This window comes from Cucurbita maxima, unplaced genomic scaffold, assembly GCF_002738345.1.
Source record: "Cucurbita maxima cultivar Rimu unplaced genomic scaffold, Cmax_1.0 Cma_Scf00036, whole genome shotgun sequence".
In the NCBI taxonomy this organism is placed as follows: Eukaryota; Viridiplantae; Streptophyta; class Magnoliopsida; order Cucurbitales; family Cucurbitaceae; genus Cucurbita; species Cucurbita maxima.
In genome coordinates, this window is record NW_019272052.1 from 1,463,186 (window position 1) to 1,479,797 (window position 16,612).

Consider the following 16,612-nt stretch of genomic DNA (forward strand, 5'->3'; position numbering starts at 1 on the left):
GAAATTAGAAGGTTTTGAGAGAAAGGAAGGGGACTTGTGATCAATGGTGGAGCATTGCTCCAAGAAGTTAGGAGAGCAATGGTGGAAAATTGGGGACATAACATTGACGGATTGATCCAACGGTAGAGATGTGTGGTTGGAGACACACCAGATTGGTAGAAGGCTAAATTTAGACATCTGTGTTGAGGATTTTAAGGATTGTGTTTGTGGAGGACAACGTAAGAGATTTTCGAAGGCCGATGGTTAATTTGGATTATTTTTATGAGTTTTTATAAATTCTAAAAAAAAAAAAAAACTCTTTTTTAAACTTAATTCCATATGTTTCCATTAATATATTGATTATAAGAATTTTTTTAACTTTCTTTTATCTCATCCAGCTCGATCTCTAACCTAAAAGTTAATCCAATGAGTCGAGCTCGTGAGCTGAGTTATGGGCTTGATTATCAACGTCACCATCGTTCATTGTCGTTTTCCATTCGTATTCTCCTATTTGTCTCTCGTCCTTCTTCCCTTTCTTTGTTACACTTTCCATAATTCCTAATTTACTACATTTTTTTTTTTTTTACTAATTTCATTTAAAATCAAATAAAAAATCACCTAAAAATTTATACAAAATTACTTTTTCCTCGAAATTTTAATAAATATAAATCGTAAAAAAGTTATAAATCCGTCTAAAACGACATTTGATATAGTTATTAGTTTAAAGTTTTAATTAATACCATCGATAAAAGGAAAAAAATTCTATATAATAATATAACATAAGTACGTTTAAACTTTTCTCAATTTATTTCTCCGACCCTAACCCCTATAAATGTTGGTCATACTTATTTAATTTTCAACCCACCCTACCTTACCCAACTCAACCCAACCCAACCCTAATCATTTATACAAGTTTAAATTAGGCGGCTTGTTTTTTATTATTAAGTCAATAAGTTAAAAAGATGCCATTAAAGCTTACCATTAAATCCATCCAATTGTATTGACTTGTTTGTCATAAATACGAGAATAAAATAGGGAGGGAAAACAAAAACTAGCAAAATAATAATAATAATAATAATAATGAAAATGTTAAATGAGGATACTATCCACTTTGAGTATAAACTTTCATTGCTTTATTTTGGACTTCTCTAAGAGGTGTTCACTACTAATGGAAAGAGTATTACTTGATTATAAATCAATAACCTTTTGTAGATGTGGACTCTCATCATTCAACAATAAATAGTGGGACACGTGTCGTGTCATGAGGAGGTAATTAGACCATTTTATAATACTTTCTTTTTTAAATAATTAATTCAGCCCCACGTGTTGAGTACTCAAAGGCCAAAATAAAAGAAAAATAAATACATTTATAACTTAGACCCCATTTGATTTCCTCTTTTATTTTCTTTTTTTAATTAACCTAGTGCCACGTGTCAAATTTACGTTACAGTATCTTTGCCACGTCATCAACCATGTAAGATTTTTCCCATCAAAATGTGTCGGAATAATTGTTTCCCGCTTCTAAAATACTAAAATTGTGATAAAAAAAAATTTGTTTGTTAGAGAAAAATAATATTAGATAGAAAAGGACAAAATTTCATCACAAAATAATACTTAGAAAATCATATTTTTAATTTATCTAATATTTTCAAATATGCTAATTTTAAAATAAAAATAATTTGATATTAATATCATAATAGCTTATTCTAAAATCATTATTTAAAGTAACGAACAGAAGTTACACAGAAATTGAAACAGAAAATTCAAGAAACCATTGTTTTTATTTTTTAGTTTTTATACGTTATTCATACCTCCGCCGTGGACGGCGTAGCACCGGCGGGTTTGGCGGTGGTGGTTGTGGAGTGTGAAGAGAGACTAGGAGGATGAAACACTGGGGATGTCTCTGCTTGATCTGTTGTATTTCAAGTGGCTTTTGACGAGCTGTCCAGCTGCAAGGGCAGACATGAGAGAGAGCTCTCCAGCAAGAACAGAGCCAGCTACAATGGTGGCCAATAGCCTTGCGTTTGAGCCTGGCGCTTCTCTGTTGGCGCCCTTAACTCCAAGCAGATTCAGACAAGCCGATTGCGAGGCCAGTTGTGTGCCCCCACCAATTGTACCAACCTACGTTACCAAACCCAGTAGATTTAAAGACGGATGATAAAAGTCCGACTAATTTAGAGAATGAATGATCATAGATTTATAATCAAATAATACACTCTCCATTAGCTTGAGGCTTTTTGAGGAATATCATACCATTGTAGAGAGTCGTGTTCATCTAACATACTCAATACACTAAATTCAATTATTTTCTATGTCTAATTCTAAGACTAAAGTCCGTGTTTGAGACTTCCTTTCAAGGATTTTAGAACTCATTTTAAGGTTTCCACACCCTTAGTTCTCTTCCTGAATCCATGTGTTATAAATAGGTTTTCGAAAGAAGTTTCCACACCATGCACCCTTATAAAGGCCTCTAAAATACTTCAGATGCTAACGAAAATAAGATCTGAACCTTGCATTATTAGAGATAAAAAATTACGAACTATTTTGTACTTAGAAAAGAAATTATTCCAAATGAATTGAATACGAGAAGGTAAAAGGAAAATTACCTCAATGGAAGGCATGGTAACGGACACGTGAAGATCCCTGCCATCATTCACAGCTTCCATCATTGTAATGCAGTGAGAACTCTCCACGTTCTGTGCAGGATCTTGGCCAGTGGCTATGTAAATGGCAGTGACAATATTACTGGCGTGAGCATTAAATCCACCCAGTGCTCCAGCAATGGCGGACCCAGCAAGGTTCTTAAGCATGTTAAGTTCCACCAAAGCCTCCACGTTGGTTTTCAACACCTTCCTCACCACATCGCCTTTAATTATCGCCTCGCAAACCACCGATTTTCCCCTTCCTTCAATCCAGTTCACGGCAGCGGCCTTCTTGTCAGAGCAGAAATTTCCTAATCACAGCAATCAAATGATTTCTAAACGGTTTTTGGAATAAATTCGAATTCATTGTTGTGATTTTGTTGTAGTTTACACTATTATTAACTTACCTGAGATGCCGATGACATCCATGTCAGGGAAATCCTCCTGCAAGAAATCCAGAACGTTCTGCACACCTTTAGAGACCATGTTCATCCCCATGGCGTCGCCAGTGCTGCACGAGAATCTCGTATAGAGGTTTTTACCGGCAATGGCGCATTTGATGTTTTGCAGTCTCGCGAATCGGCTCGATTTGTTGAAGATCAAAGCCAGAGTCTCGAAATTTTCAGGTTCTTCAAGAAAAATCTTGAGTTGAGCGGCTCTCTTCGCGGTGGCGAATCTCACCACCGGAGCTCTGGTCATGCCATCTCTCAACAAGACGCTGTTGGCTCCTCCTGATAGGTGAATCGCCTTGCATCCTCGATTTGTACTCGCAACCAAACATCCCTCTGTTGTAGCCATCGGCACTGAAAATTCTTTTTCATCAAGCAAAAGCGGACCTGCAATACCTACCGGAATCTGGACGTATCCAACTGGCATCTCACAGCACTGCCCTAAAATCGAAGCGTAATCGAAGCCGTCCAGAGGCAAACCGGAGAGAAACTTACCGGTAATCCTCTGAAGAGCCTCACGGCGGATTGCCGCCGCTCTAGCACAGTCTCCGAGCTTCGATTCAAGAGAGTACGACGGAGTAGTCCCAACCACCACGGATTTTACGATTTCCTCATCTTCTTCGTTCAGTTTGATCGGAACTGGCAGCGGATCAACCGATTTTGGTACAGACAGAACTGTAGGTGGAACTTGAGGAGAAACAGCACAATCAAGCACTGCACCACACGGCACTTTCCCCGAATCATCTTTAACAATGGAACGCTCATCGTCGTCCTCCGACGTCCACCCTTCCGCCGTCGGACGGAGAAACAGAGACTGAACAAAATCGATCCCGAAGAATCCAATAAGGTACACGAGCGAGGCTACTAAGGCGACAAGAGCAACGATCTCCAATGGAGTAACAAAATGCAGAGGAACAGAGTTCCGGATCTTCATCCGCCACTGGCCGAGTAGATAATACACGACGGAGAAGAAGAGCGTGAAGAAGACGGCATTGGTGAAGTATAGAGGGAGGGCCTGAGCGTCGGAAGACTTCGTGGAATCTTCGTTGACGGTGTTGGTCGTCGCCTTCACCTTGGTAGTCGTCGACTTCGTCGATCGGCAGCGGGCGTCCATAATGATACTGAAGTTGAAGGCCCAAAACGCCGGCGCCGGATCGGACGATGGTGGCCGTAGAAGGAAATGGGCCGTTCGTGAGAGAAAAAAAGGAGGCGAAATAGATATAGATGCAGCGGTGACTGGCGGCGATACTGGATCACGAAAAAGAAAAAACCAGTTGCCGGTTCGAACCTGAACGGAGGTTCGATTGTTATGCGGTATTTATAGGATTCTTTTCTGTTGTGAAATTTCTATTTAAGATGGGTCCTACTACTTTATTCCTAAGCAAAAATTATTTAGTTTTAGTCTCACTCATTCGAATATCCCACCCAATTCAACCCGACCCAACCATAAAATTTGGTTCGATTAGAATTTTTAAAATTTGGTTGGTCAATTAGACCAAAACGAAAATAGAGTTATAACTCAAACTTAATTTTTAAAAAATTAAGAATATTTAATATTTGTAATCGAGGTTAGTGATATTGTGAGATCCGACATCGGTTGGGAAGGATAACGAAACATTCTTTAAGGGTGTGGAAACCTTTGGCTAGCAGATGCGTTTTAAAAAACTTGAAGGTAAATCCCATAAGGGAAAGCTTAGAGATAACAATATCCGTTAGCAGTGCGCTTGGGCCATTACAAATGCTATCATAGCCAGACATCGGGCGATATGCTAGCGAGGAGAGATGGACACGAGGCAGTGTGCTAGCAAGGACATTGGGCATTGGCCCCTGAAAGGAGTGGATTTTCCCTTTGGTGGACACAAGGCGGTGCGCCATCAAGGACACTAGGCCTCGAAGGGGTGGATTGAGGGGTCCTACATGTGTCAGGGCACCAGGCCCTGAAGGGAGTATATTTCTCCTTTGGTGGACACGAGGCGGTGGGTCAGCAAGGACACTAGACCTAAATGATACAAATTAGGTTGGATTTGGTCGATTGAATTTTTCAAGTCACCGAATTTTTTGAACACCCTTACCTCAAGCTACGCTCCCTCCCATTGTCTTCAATTTTAATTTCAACTTTATGTCATTTATCATATTTAATATATTGGCCCCGTCGTAAATATGATGTGAACGCATTTTGCCACTCGAGAATAAATTAAGTACATAAAATAAATACATAGAAAATAGAAAAATAGAAAAATAGAAAAAATGGTTAAAAAATGGACAACAACTATGTATTTAAAAATAATAATAATAATTCATTAATTGTTTTTAATTTATGGTTGAATGCTTGTATTTATAGGTTTATTTAGTACATATAAAAAAAATAAATATTAATTATCGATGAGAATAAACATATTTATAGATAACCCAACTCAAGTGTTAAATTAAATATAAATTAAGAGGATCATATTAATAATACGATCATAATTTTTTTTAATTAAATAAAAATATCAATAAAACTCTGAATTCTAATACTTTTTTAAAAAAATAAATTAAATTTTAGCCACCATTTTATGAGCAAATAAAAAAATAATATTAAAAAAAATTAAAAATTAAAATAATTGAAAAAATCCACCAATATTGGTTGTAGTATTATAAATATTTTAATCATGCAACCTTCCAAATATATATCAATAATTTATTAACCATGTGAATCATGCTAAGGATATTGTGTCAAATATTTTATTTATAAATAAAAATAGTTTTATAATAATTAAATAATTGTATAATGATTTTAGAGGTACCAATTTAGCTTTAATTCATTAATAAAAATAATGTGAGAATAAATATTTTGGTTTTTAGGTGGGAATTTACTGATTTGACCTTCAAAACATATGTAGGCTTAATTGGGTTGAGGGATGTTTTTGGAAAAATTTAAATTTCGGGTTGGTAGTAACCCAAATAACTCGACGTTATTTTACAATCCAGCCCAACCCAACCCAACCCTCTTCGGGTTGTGTTGTCGGCATGCTGTAACTCAATCCACGAACATTTTTGTTAAAGATATTTGATTCTAATGTGAGGATAAAGAAGAGATCTAAGTCCTGCTCCATACATATCATCATCAAATATCTTTTCTAACGGATTGAGTTTGAATATCTAAGTGTTTAGTCAAGAACGGATATCAGTGTCGGCTCGAACGAGAAACTTATTTGTAAAAGTAAGTTCATTTAATTGGTATCGAATGCAAGAAGTATTAGTTTTAGGTCAAATCAAGGAGGTTTGTAATAGGGAAGAGATGATATTGAAAAATTAAATGCATCCATTTCCTACAAACTCCAAACCTACTCACATCAAGTAACCAGCTGAAGAGGACTTTGTGTGTTTTTATTTTTTATTGCAACAAAATTATAATATTAATGTCGGATATGAGTATTTTAAATCTACTGATTAATCGATGTCAATATCTATATTCTTTTATCTATATTAATATAAATATCCATAGATAAGTGAACCCTCAAGCTAAAAATAAAATTTTCGAGAATAGTCTATCATAGGACATATGAAAGCTTGACTCGTATAGTTGCTTAGTGAGCAAACATATTCACACAAATCATTATAAAATCAATGTTAAAGACATATTACTCTCGACTAAAAGATCAGAAATTCAAATACTCAAGAACAATAATTTAAAATGACTCAAATCGTCCTCAACCGTGGCGTTTTTATTCGAGGAAAGCCTACAAATGGCAACCATATGGGAATTAAATCCCAAAAAAGGATTGAATAAATATATAAATAAAAAGAAAAAAAAAAAGAATTTTCTCTCAAATTTATACTATCAATGCTAGCACATACATCTTCTCTCCACTAGGCAAAATTTTTGGGACTTGGCGTATTCTACAAAAAAGTGTGGCTGGCTCAAACCTTAAAGCCACCTAGTTAAATATATATATATATATATATATATATATATATATATATATAGATTTACAAAGGAATGCTAAAGAATGTATATATATAATCTTATTATTGCATGATTATTGGGCCTATACATGATTGAAATATGCTGCTCAAAACAACCTGAACTTCTCCAGAGCTATGTTCACTCCTTATAAGCTCTACCAACAATGGAAAAAGCTGTGGAGCGTACCTTTTAAATAGATCCCTTTCGAACCCGCTTAGAACCCGTAATGCTGAGGCGACTAGAGACGTTCGAGCAGCCAGTTCCTCCTTCCTTGCTGGACCCAAAGGAAGAATCCAATGTGGCACGGCCGGGTTGGTTTCTTTCGTCACACCTGGCATCTCGGTGCACTTCAAGTAAATATGCAAAATTTCTTCACATAACGTGATGAGTTCGGATTCAATAAGAGTTGAATCGGTTAGCAACCGATTCTTCGCGAGCATACTCTGGAGAAAGTTGAGGTGGCTCTGATACGACTCGTTTTCGAAGTGAACCACGGGTGGGTCAGATATGTCCAGGATGGAGCATACTTTCTGTAGCTTCTTTTGAAGGATCGTGTCGGAGTTCAGTTTCTGGGCGTGTGTGGAAATGGAAGAAAAGATGTCTAGAATGATGGAAATGTTGTCTGATGAGAATGGTTGGGTATGGTTCTTGTAGAGATCAGTAACTACCTGATCAAACAAAGGGGAAAAGTGTTATATATTCTACAAATAATAGAACTTTTCTGAAACATGAGAAGGAAGCGAACCTGTAAGAAGAGGAGTTGCATTGAGATATGACTCTTCATTCTCGAAACAATGTAGGTGGCCGTTTGCAGATCATCGTCATCGAGACCATCAGTTGAGAGACCTTGATCTGAAGCCACATCGACATCATTAGAAGATCGAGAGATCCCGGGAACATTAACGCCGTCCATGGTTCTCAGGACCTTGATAAATCCAGGCACAGGTAATGTGGCCACTTCCTTCATAGCAAGAAAAATCTCTCTCCATTCCTTTTCAGTAAGCCTATTAGCCAAGTCGCCTACCAAACGCAGCAACGCGGCGACGCCCGTGCTGGCAGGACCCTTGATCGGATTACTAATGAGTCCCGTCAGAATCCTCACCACGCCAGGCAGTTGAGACCTTATTACACTGAAAAAACTAATGAACAGATCTACTAAACAATCAGCTGCCACTTGACAGGTACTAGAATCCCATGTACTTCCTTCTGAATGTTCATCAAGTTCATTCATGTCCACTTCTTTCTTCTCATGCAAAGAATTGAATATGGGGAAAACTACGGTATTAGTAACACCAACCCAAAATTGACGTGAGAAAAGATGACCATGATCCTTCAGGATATCAAAAAGTACTTCCAAGGAACTTTTCCTGATTGGTGATCTTGGATCGGATGTTAACTTTGATAGCCCTGAAAGGATAATGGGAAAATATTATATAGAAAACGTGGAAGTCTTAACAGGTATAGAAAATTTCATTCATAAAATCTCATCCCCATGACAAAAAGTACACGAAAAATGCATAAAAACGTGAGTTCGTTGAATTATGCATCTCGTCGAGCAAAAATCGAGTTTTAACAGAAGTTGTACCTGCAAGCAAAGGAACCCAATAGGAAGCATAATCATCCTTATCTGGGGGTGTGGGTGTAGGTGTGGGTGCATCAAGAGATTTGGATGAACCATTTTCTCCCACCATCTCATAGCAAACAAGTCCCCCTTCCGCAAGTTTTACGGCACAAAACCGGAGGAATGCAATGGCATTGAGACTTACATCACTGTTAAATCTGCTATTTGTAAAAGTTATCAGACATCGAACACAATCAGTAAATGTTGTAGTTTCAGTTTCAGTTATATAAGGAAAGTATTCTCGAACTATTTTTTCCATGGTTTCAAAAGCTAATAAGACAATATTCTTCCGCTCATCAGCAGCAGCAGCAGTGAAAACCTGAGACAACAGAGACACTCTATTACACCCATTGTAAAAAAACATAAAAATAATCATCAATGGGAGGAGAGCCCGTAAGATCTTGTTCATGGAATCTAAATTTTCCTTGTCTAGAAGCATAATAATATCATATAATATGTTAAAGATTTAACACAAAAGATTAAATCAGTCCGAACCTAATAATTTAAATTTTAAAGTACTGTAATTTGGATTTTCAGTTCAGTTTCATACATTGAATCCCTTCCCTGCTAAAATTAACAGTCAAAGTGTTGATTGAAAGTGAAGTTGAAGGTAACAAGAGAAGGCGAACTAAAATTTAAGAACAGGAATAGATCTACCGAATGCAATACAAAATATTGTGATACCCAAATTTTATTACTGATGTTCAGAACTTACCATGAAAACACTTTTCCATCCAGATTTCACATTATTGACCCGACTGAGAACCATCTGCGAAATGCATCGAACTATTAATTCCCTAATTTCTGTGGAGTTGCTTTTCTGCATAACTATTACGAAAGGTCTCAGAAATTCATTCTGGAAGTTATAATTCGCAAGCTCCTCACGCTCCAAAAATTTCATGGCGAGCTGTCTCAGTGAGTCCATCACAAATATTGCAACTGACAGATTTTCTGATAAGCCAACTGACACAAAGAAGTCAGAGAGAACATTCCACATGCGAGACCACACCAATCTGATGCGGTTCATGTTGTAATGCCTGCAAGAAACAATGTTGTGTGGTGATTTTCTCATTCCATTTCTAAATATGGACACGCCAGAGAGCCTGAAGAGGCGACACGTTATGAAAGTTTGAAGCATTTACTAAACTGAGAGATTATATATATATAAATTATTTGTCATGGAACCCTATTATACAATAAATATCATTATACAAATATTTATTTCAACCTAAAGACAGCAGAGAAGACACATTATGAAAATTTGAAGAATTACCTAAACTGGAAAGATATTATAAATGTCATGGAACCCTGTGATATAATAAAGATAATTATATAAACAATACTTTAAAGCTAAAGATTTCATCACTTTAGGCCATCAAACGCCATGCAGATGAAGCAATACAAGGTAAAGAAATAGCTTACGCCACTTCAACTAGTTTGGTGAGGCTGAACACACGTGGGTCTGTAGGAGCCTGCAACTCTGCAATAGCAACTTTGCAAAGGGCCTTCACAAATGCTACAATTGCTTCACCGTTCAAGCTTTGACTATGAGCAAATACGTGGTTCAACTCAAAATTGCCTATTTGATCCAGCAAATTCAAGTTTGAAATTAGGTGGTTAATCTGTTCGGGAGTTACTGGTCCGGGAGAATTCGCTCTAAGAGAGGTGCTGTCGTATGAACCTCCACGAACAACGGCCATAACAGCTGGATTTTGGAGACCTTTTTTCTTCAGAGTTGATAAACCCATCGATTTCAGTGCTTTCTCTTCAGCTTCAATATTTGACGTTGTCAAAAAGGATACATCGGGTGGTGCACCCTCTCCCAATAATTGTAAATTCTCAATTCTAGAGAGACATGTAAATATGTGCTCCCATGCCTCTTGAAGAAAATCACCATCCTCTATGGCAATTGATATTATAGCCTGCACGTATGCATTGATTCAGAGAAGAAGAAAAAAAATTACTTTTTGAGAAGAAAAAAAAAACAACCTCACTGACTACTCACAATAATTGACCATACAACAAAATTTTAAAAACCAGACTATGTAGATAGCTGTTCTCGTATTATTTAATATGATTTGAGAAAAATAAATGGATCCATAAATTATTGTCCTGCCTTCTAGCCCTTCTAAGAAGGCTTATTCCTTAACATAGTGTTCGCACATAGGACCTGATTTGATAAGCATATGCATCAAAGCAGTGGAAATACGGGCATCTGTTTTATAGACTAATCTCAATTCATTTGGGCAATACAGAAAACCACCCTTCATGGGACAACCTTTTAAGAGGAAAAAATTGTTTTCTGATTTAATGATGAGAATACGCATACCTTCACAGCTTCAACATTTTTTTGTTTCATATCTGCAGCACAATGAAGATAGGTAAACTTAGCCATGGACGTCACGAAAGCATCCCGTTGAGTCTGCAAGCCCATGACAGCTGTGACATGCACAGCATGCCGAAAGCCTAATAAGCACTGAGAAGTAGCAACATTATCATCGCTTTGGTCAAGAGTCACACTAAATGCCGCCAACATAGGACCCCAGCAGACTTCCGCCATAAACCTCAATATTGTTATATCAGTCACAGCGTGATAAACAGATCTGCAAATATAGATAAAATAAGTCCCATTTTTTTATAATAAGAGTAAACTCCTAATCTTTTAGGTGCCCCAACCAAATAAAATACTCCATCGACAAATATAGAGGTTATTCAATACAACATATACAAGACAATCTGATAAAAATCCACAATAAACCAACAGAAAGTAAGAGCAAGAATGAAGACATACTACTCTTTCTAGTATAGATAGAAGCAATAATGAACCAGAAGAGCTTTGCACCTTCAAATTACAATGGAATATTAACTAAGATTTCATTTCATAGCTTACTCAGATTTTCCAGACTTCGCCTTAAACTGCTCCTGTATGTGCTTTATAAGAAGCCCATTGGCGCCAACGGCTTTTTCTTCTGTCTGCTTCCAAGAAACTAAATTGAGTATACCATCGAAGCCCAAAAGTTTGTTGATGCTAGTTGCCTGCTTACTTTGTGAAGCTGAAGAATCAGAATTCATCTTAATTTCATTCCTAACAATCTGATCATAGAGAGTACCAAGATACTCATCAGGTAAATCCTTGCCATCATCAATTCCTCGATTATTTCGGATAAAATCAGCTTTTGTCATCTGAATATCCAACACCAAAGCACATTGCACAATAGAAGTCAGAAAAATATTGAAGTACAGTTAAAAATTTTAAAAAAAATACAACTCAAACTTCTTATATCAATGTGTAAATAAGACTTAAGAATAAAAAGTAGCATTATATGTAAATGTTTTCAGAAATAGTTGCATGCATTCACCAGTCACCACACAAGGAAAAATATCTCCAGAAATCAAATTTTATAAACCTTATTCACGCATTAAGTCTGATAATATTACTTCCATGGAATCCATCCCTGGACATGCATAAGCCCCCCCTTCAAATCTACCACATAAAACATTGAAAAACTTGACGGTTCTGAAGTGGAAATGAAACTATAGATAGGGCAGTACTGGTCGCGAGAGAAAGAGACAGATCCCCAGTCTTTTTATCTCTTCTGTGTAAATAACCCACACTGGTTCATAATCAATAACAACTTCACTATCCAACATTCTGACCTCTTAGACAAGTCAAAGAGATTATATGAAAGCTCCACAGTAGGGATTAATAAAAAAGACAAATAGGTTATAGATCAGGGTCATCGAAGTAACCTAAATATCATCTAGCATTACAAGCAGCCCATTAAACCAATATGCAATCAAATGCATAAGTTAGAACCAAACCTTTTCTTTCACCGTGTTATTATGAGCATCTGTGTTCAGCATAATTACAGAATAAGCAAGAACATAAGCAGTATCTGCACTTGTGAATGAACCAGGGTTACATTTACAGTACCGCTCAGCAAACTTCTCCATGATGCGGTCAATCTTTTGTGCCTCTCCTGGCAACCTGAAGCCTCGCAGGAAAAACCTTATTGCTTCGCCAAAGTTCATCGCATTAAAATTAAAGGAATCAACGTAAGCATGCATAACTTTCAAAGGGAATTCCTCCCTTTCCCCTAAATAATCCCCAATGACTGTTTCATTCAGGCCGTTGGTATTCTTGAGAAAAGAAGCCACCTCTTCAGGAGAACCACCAACTTTTTTTGTGCTAATTAGAAACTCAATACCCCTGGAAGGTTTCCTATTGAACAGCGAAATACCTTTCTGAACATAAATCAGGAAAATTGTCAGAAGAATGTGCTTCAGGCTAATTACATCCAAGTTGAAATGTGTTGAAATAATAGATTAAATGATGAATAGACTGTAACCAGACAAGATCCGAGGAAATTTTCAATGCAAGTAACAGCAACAATTAGTAAAGAATAAAATGTGAAAAACAAGTAGGATTAACCAGATGACAAGTCAAGAAGGAAAGGCAAATACCGAGAAGCAAAAACTGATATTGCAAACAGATTGACCTTCCTCCCTCCAAAAACTCCAAAATAATCACATGACAAGAGCCCCTACTATTAGAAAGTAACTGAACCTAAGCAAGAGCATCATCTACCCTTCTCTTCCTCAAGAACAACTCCCCCTTACTTTGGAGATAATGGAAGAAATGCAATCTATAACCTAGGCCAGAGTTCCCAACTGTAAACTCACTCTAGAGGATGTCTTATCTCCCTTCCTCTTTTATTAGTTTCTCCTTACTCATAAAATAGTTAGTCACCCAAAAAGAAAGAAACAAATAAGTAAACAAATAAAACCATCAACAATAACAACTTTCATCTCCAGTATCTTCAACAACTCGGTCTGATCTTTTTGCTCTCACCTTAACTTGGCTCTCTTGATAGCTTTATATTGGTGTAATTCTCCATTCTCTTATTATAGCCTCTAATAATCTTTTCTTCCACTACCTCACCAAAGAAAAAAAAAAACATTCCAATGAAATGCCATCATAGGATTTATCCATTTTGTGCTAACTTGAGCCTTTAGACTGCTAGAACAGGGGCCACCACTAGTCACCCACATAAATAAAATGTAACAACTAGAGATTAAGTAATGCTCAAACCTGGAGTTCGATTTTGTAAGCTCTTCGTTGCTCAAGTGTAGCAGCATCTGAGAACTCAGAATTTCCATCTGATTGAAGCTCAGAGTCAACAGCACCTGTTTCTTCCCCACTTAAAGGATTCTCGGGAGAAGCATCGTTCTCAGAAGTCTTGAGAAAATATGTATCATCTAGCTTCAATTTTTGGTCCATCCAAGTTCCCATTGATTTAATGATGCTTACTAAACACTTAACAGATTCAAGCCTAAATGAGACATCCTGTGCGGGAGACAATGTTGTGGTTGAACCAGAAGGTGGTCCAAGAGCAGTTTTCAAAAGGCCATTCACCATCCTGCACGTGTCAATGGGGTATAAGGTTAACATAAAAATAACAACGCCAAACAATTTGTATCGAGTCAAACAAATAAATATGTGAAATTAAGGATATATACGAGAGCAGCACCTCTCAAAAATATTTGGGGAATCAACGTCGCAATCGTAGTTGACAAAAATATCGACCATAATCTGTGAATCTTGAGATATCTTATCCAACAAATTGAGCGCGGTCATTTTCTGCAAGAAACTAGGCTGAAGTACATTCTCAAGGACTCGGAGGACAAGCATGGAAAAAAAGATACCAATTTCTGCTTTCAATCCTGATCTAAATTTTGTCAACAAGCTCGTAAAAATAGAACACTGAAGCTGGAAGATGGCCATCACCGACAGGGCACTGTTTTTTAATAATGATAAACAGAGAAATTGCTTGATAGAATTGAGAAACCTGAAACCAATAGTGACAGAATCTGTCACAGTTTATCCAATCAACAATAGTTTACTACACAGTACTTGAACAAACTAAGAAGTTCATTTTGAAGTTACGTCCTGAATGTGGTGTCTTAGACACAAGGATTTTTTTTCTTTTTCTTTTTGTAACTATAGCCTAGCTCAAATCCTCCATAACTGAGAGGTTGAGTCGTTATAGCTTCATTTGGGAGCGGGGCTCCATGCCCCCTGCTTTTTGTGATTAATGCATCCCAGTCTCTTATTAAAAAAAAAAAAAGTTGATTTTGGAATGAGATGGCATATGCCATAAGAAGCTTGAACATGTTCTAGATTTGTCAAAACAAAATAAGACAATATGCTGACTGCCAATGAAGATACCTAGTTTAATAAGATAACATTACATAATTTAAAGGTAGAAAATTAATTTGGTCAAAATTTTGCAGGAACAGGGAAGTTCAAGGCAGTTCTAAAGATGTGTACAAGAGTATCAGTAAAATGATCAATGGAGAATGAAATGCTTGCCTCTCGTTAGAGCGCCAAACCGGGCCTGCATTACCCATGACCACCTTTAGCAGTTCCAGAGACAATATTTTCCCTCTTAAGAGGATCTGATCATCTGGGTGCTCCGGTGATGAGAATTTCATCGACAATTTACACAAATTCTTAAACAAATGGAATCCATCCAGCCTAATCTTACTACAACCACCTGATTCAGCTCCATCCTCCACTTCTCCTACATCAGAGTCACCTTTATTGTCACCTTTCAGTGGGGAAGCATGGCCATTCTGCAATTGTGCCGAAAATGAATAAAGCTTCAAGTCCGCAATCCCTTCGCTAGCATCCATTATCTCGTTAATAAAGTTCTGGCAAAAATATAAAGAATTGCCTTCATTCAAGTTCTTATCTGTAAATTCCAATAATTCACTCACAGTAATTATTCTCAAAGGAGCATCCATGGAGTTTTCCTCCGCCCTACTGAAAACAATGACCATTATTTGAGCTAGAACGGATTTCGCACAGATCTGATTCGTAACACTTAAACCACCCAGATAGACATTATAACAATTCCGAACAACAGTAACCAGACAATCCCGGCGGATCAATACACAAGGGCATCGAACCGCAGAGAGCAACACTCTGAGAACAGTGAGCTCAATTCCTTCATCACCTAGACCTCCCGACTTGCAAACAGACTCAATGATCTTATACATAATGGATTTGGCACCGGAATTCGCCTCGCCATCCGGCCGCTCGATCTCCCCACAGAAAATACCGCGGGAGAACAATTTGAAGACGCACTCAAGCGTGGGCTCGGAAACCTTGACGTAGGCGGCATCAAGAGCCAAAAGGAGGGGTTGGAGCACAAACTCTGCATCAGCCGGTGAAAGACCAGCAATCGGGGATGCGGGATCAAGAGCAGCCTCCTTAATAGAATCAAGCTTATCGAGAACGGATTTGCAAGAGGAAACAAGGTGAGAATGCTTACGCCAAGCCGCATTCTTAACGATCTTGTCAAGGGAAGGGCCGATCGCACGGCCGCATCTGGACGTGCCACCTAGTGTTTGCGAAATCGACATTGGTGCACGATGAAAGAACACACATCCATTCAGCGAATCATGGTGCGAAATGGATTGGATCAAAGAGAATTACCGGTTATAGCTTCAATTCAACGGAAGTTGAATCCCTTCATAAGAACTGATTGCTAGTCGATTTTGCATTTCCATCTTTTGCTTGGGGCCTCGATTTGTTGGCAAGTAGCAGACCCTGTCGAAGCCTGTCCCACAAAATCACACAGAAAGAAGAGAGAGAGAGAGAGAGAGAGCCGATAATTCAGTTATCGGAAATTTTTCATTTAAACCAAACCATTGGGTTGATCTCGCGTGCATCACACGCGCCTGCTTAATTTTAATATTAAAATTCTCATTCATTTATATTTTACCGAATCTATTATGATCAAATTGAATGAAATTTTAAAATATATCGTATTATATTTAATAAAAACAACGTTAGATTTAAATTTTTGTTAAAAAAAACTGTGGGTTTGGATCAGATTACTTGATAACTGATTTGTCAATGGACAACAGGTGAATATTCTTGTACTACTCCTTGTTGGTCCCGATG

The 16,612-nt window shown here is 37.4% G+C and overlaps 2 protein-coding genes across 2 annotated transcripts; both read right to left on the reverse strand.

The window, feature by feature from the left end:
* Nucleotides 1-1,726: 1,726 nt before the first annotated feature.
* Nucleotides 1,727-4,345, reverse strand: LOC111468156 (3-hydroxy-3-methylglutaryl-coenzyme A reductase 1-like). Its single transcript, XM_023113274.1, has 3 exons — nt 3,029-4,345; nt 2,586-2,932; nt 1,727-2,100 (listed from the first exon to the last, which is right to left on the reverse strand). Exons 1-3 carry the CDS (start codon nt 4,182-4,184, stop codon nt 1,855-1,857), a joined length of 1,749 nt encoding a protein of 582 aa, XP_022969042.1. The 5' UTR covers nt 4,185-4,345; the 3' UTR covers nt 1,727-1,854.
* Nucleotides 4,346-6,764: 2,419 nt separating this feature from the next.
* LOC111468096 (brefeldin A-inhibited guanine nucleotide-exchange protein 1) lies at nt 6,765-16,303 on the reverse strand. The gene is made up of 11 exons (XM_023113156.1): nt 15,014-16,303; nt 14,172-14,489; nt 13,733-14,060; nt 12,463-12,885; nt 11,531-11,823; nt 10,970-11,243; nt 10,063-10,562; nt 9,356-9,677; nt 8,605-8,959; nt 7,765-8,426; nt 6,765-7,687 (listed from the first exon to the last, which is right to left on the reverse strand). The coding sequence occupies exons 1-11, from the start codon at nt 16,066-16,068 to the stop codon at nt 7,082-7,084; spliced, it is 5,136 nt and encodes a 1,711-aa protein (XP_022968924.1). The 5' UTR covers nt 16,069-16,303; the 3' UTR covers nt 6,765-7,081.
* Between the last annotated feature and the right edge of the window lie 309 nt (nt 16,304-16,612).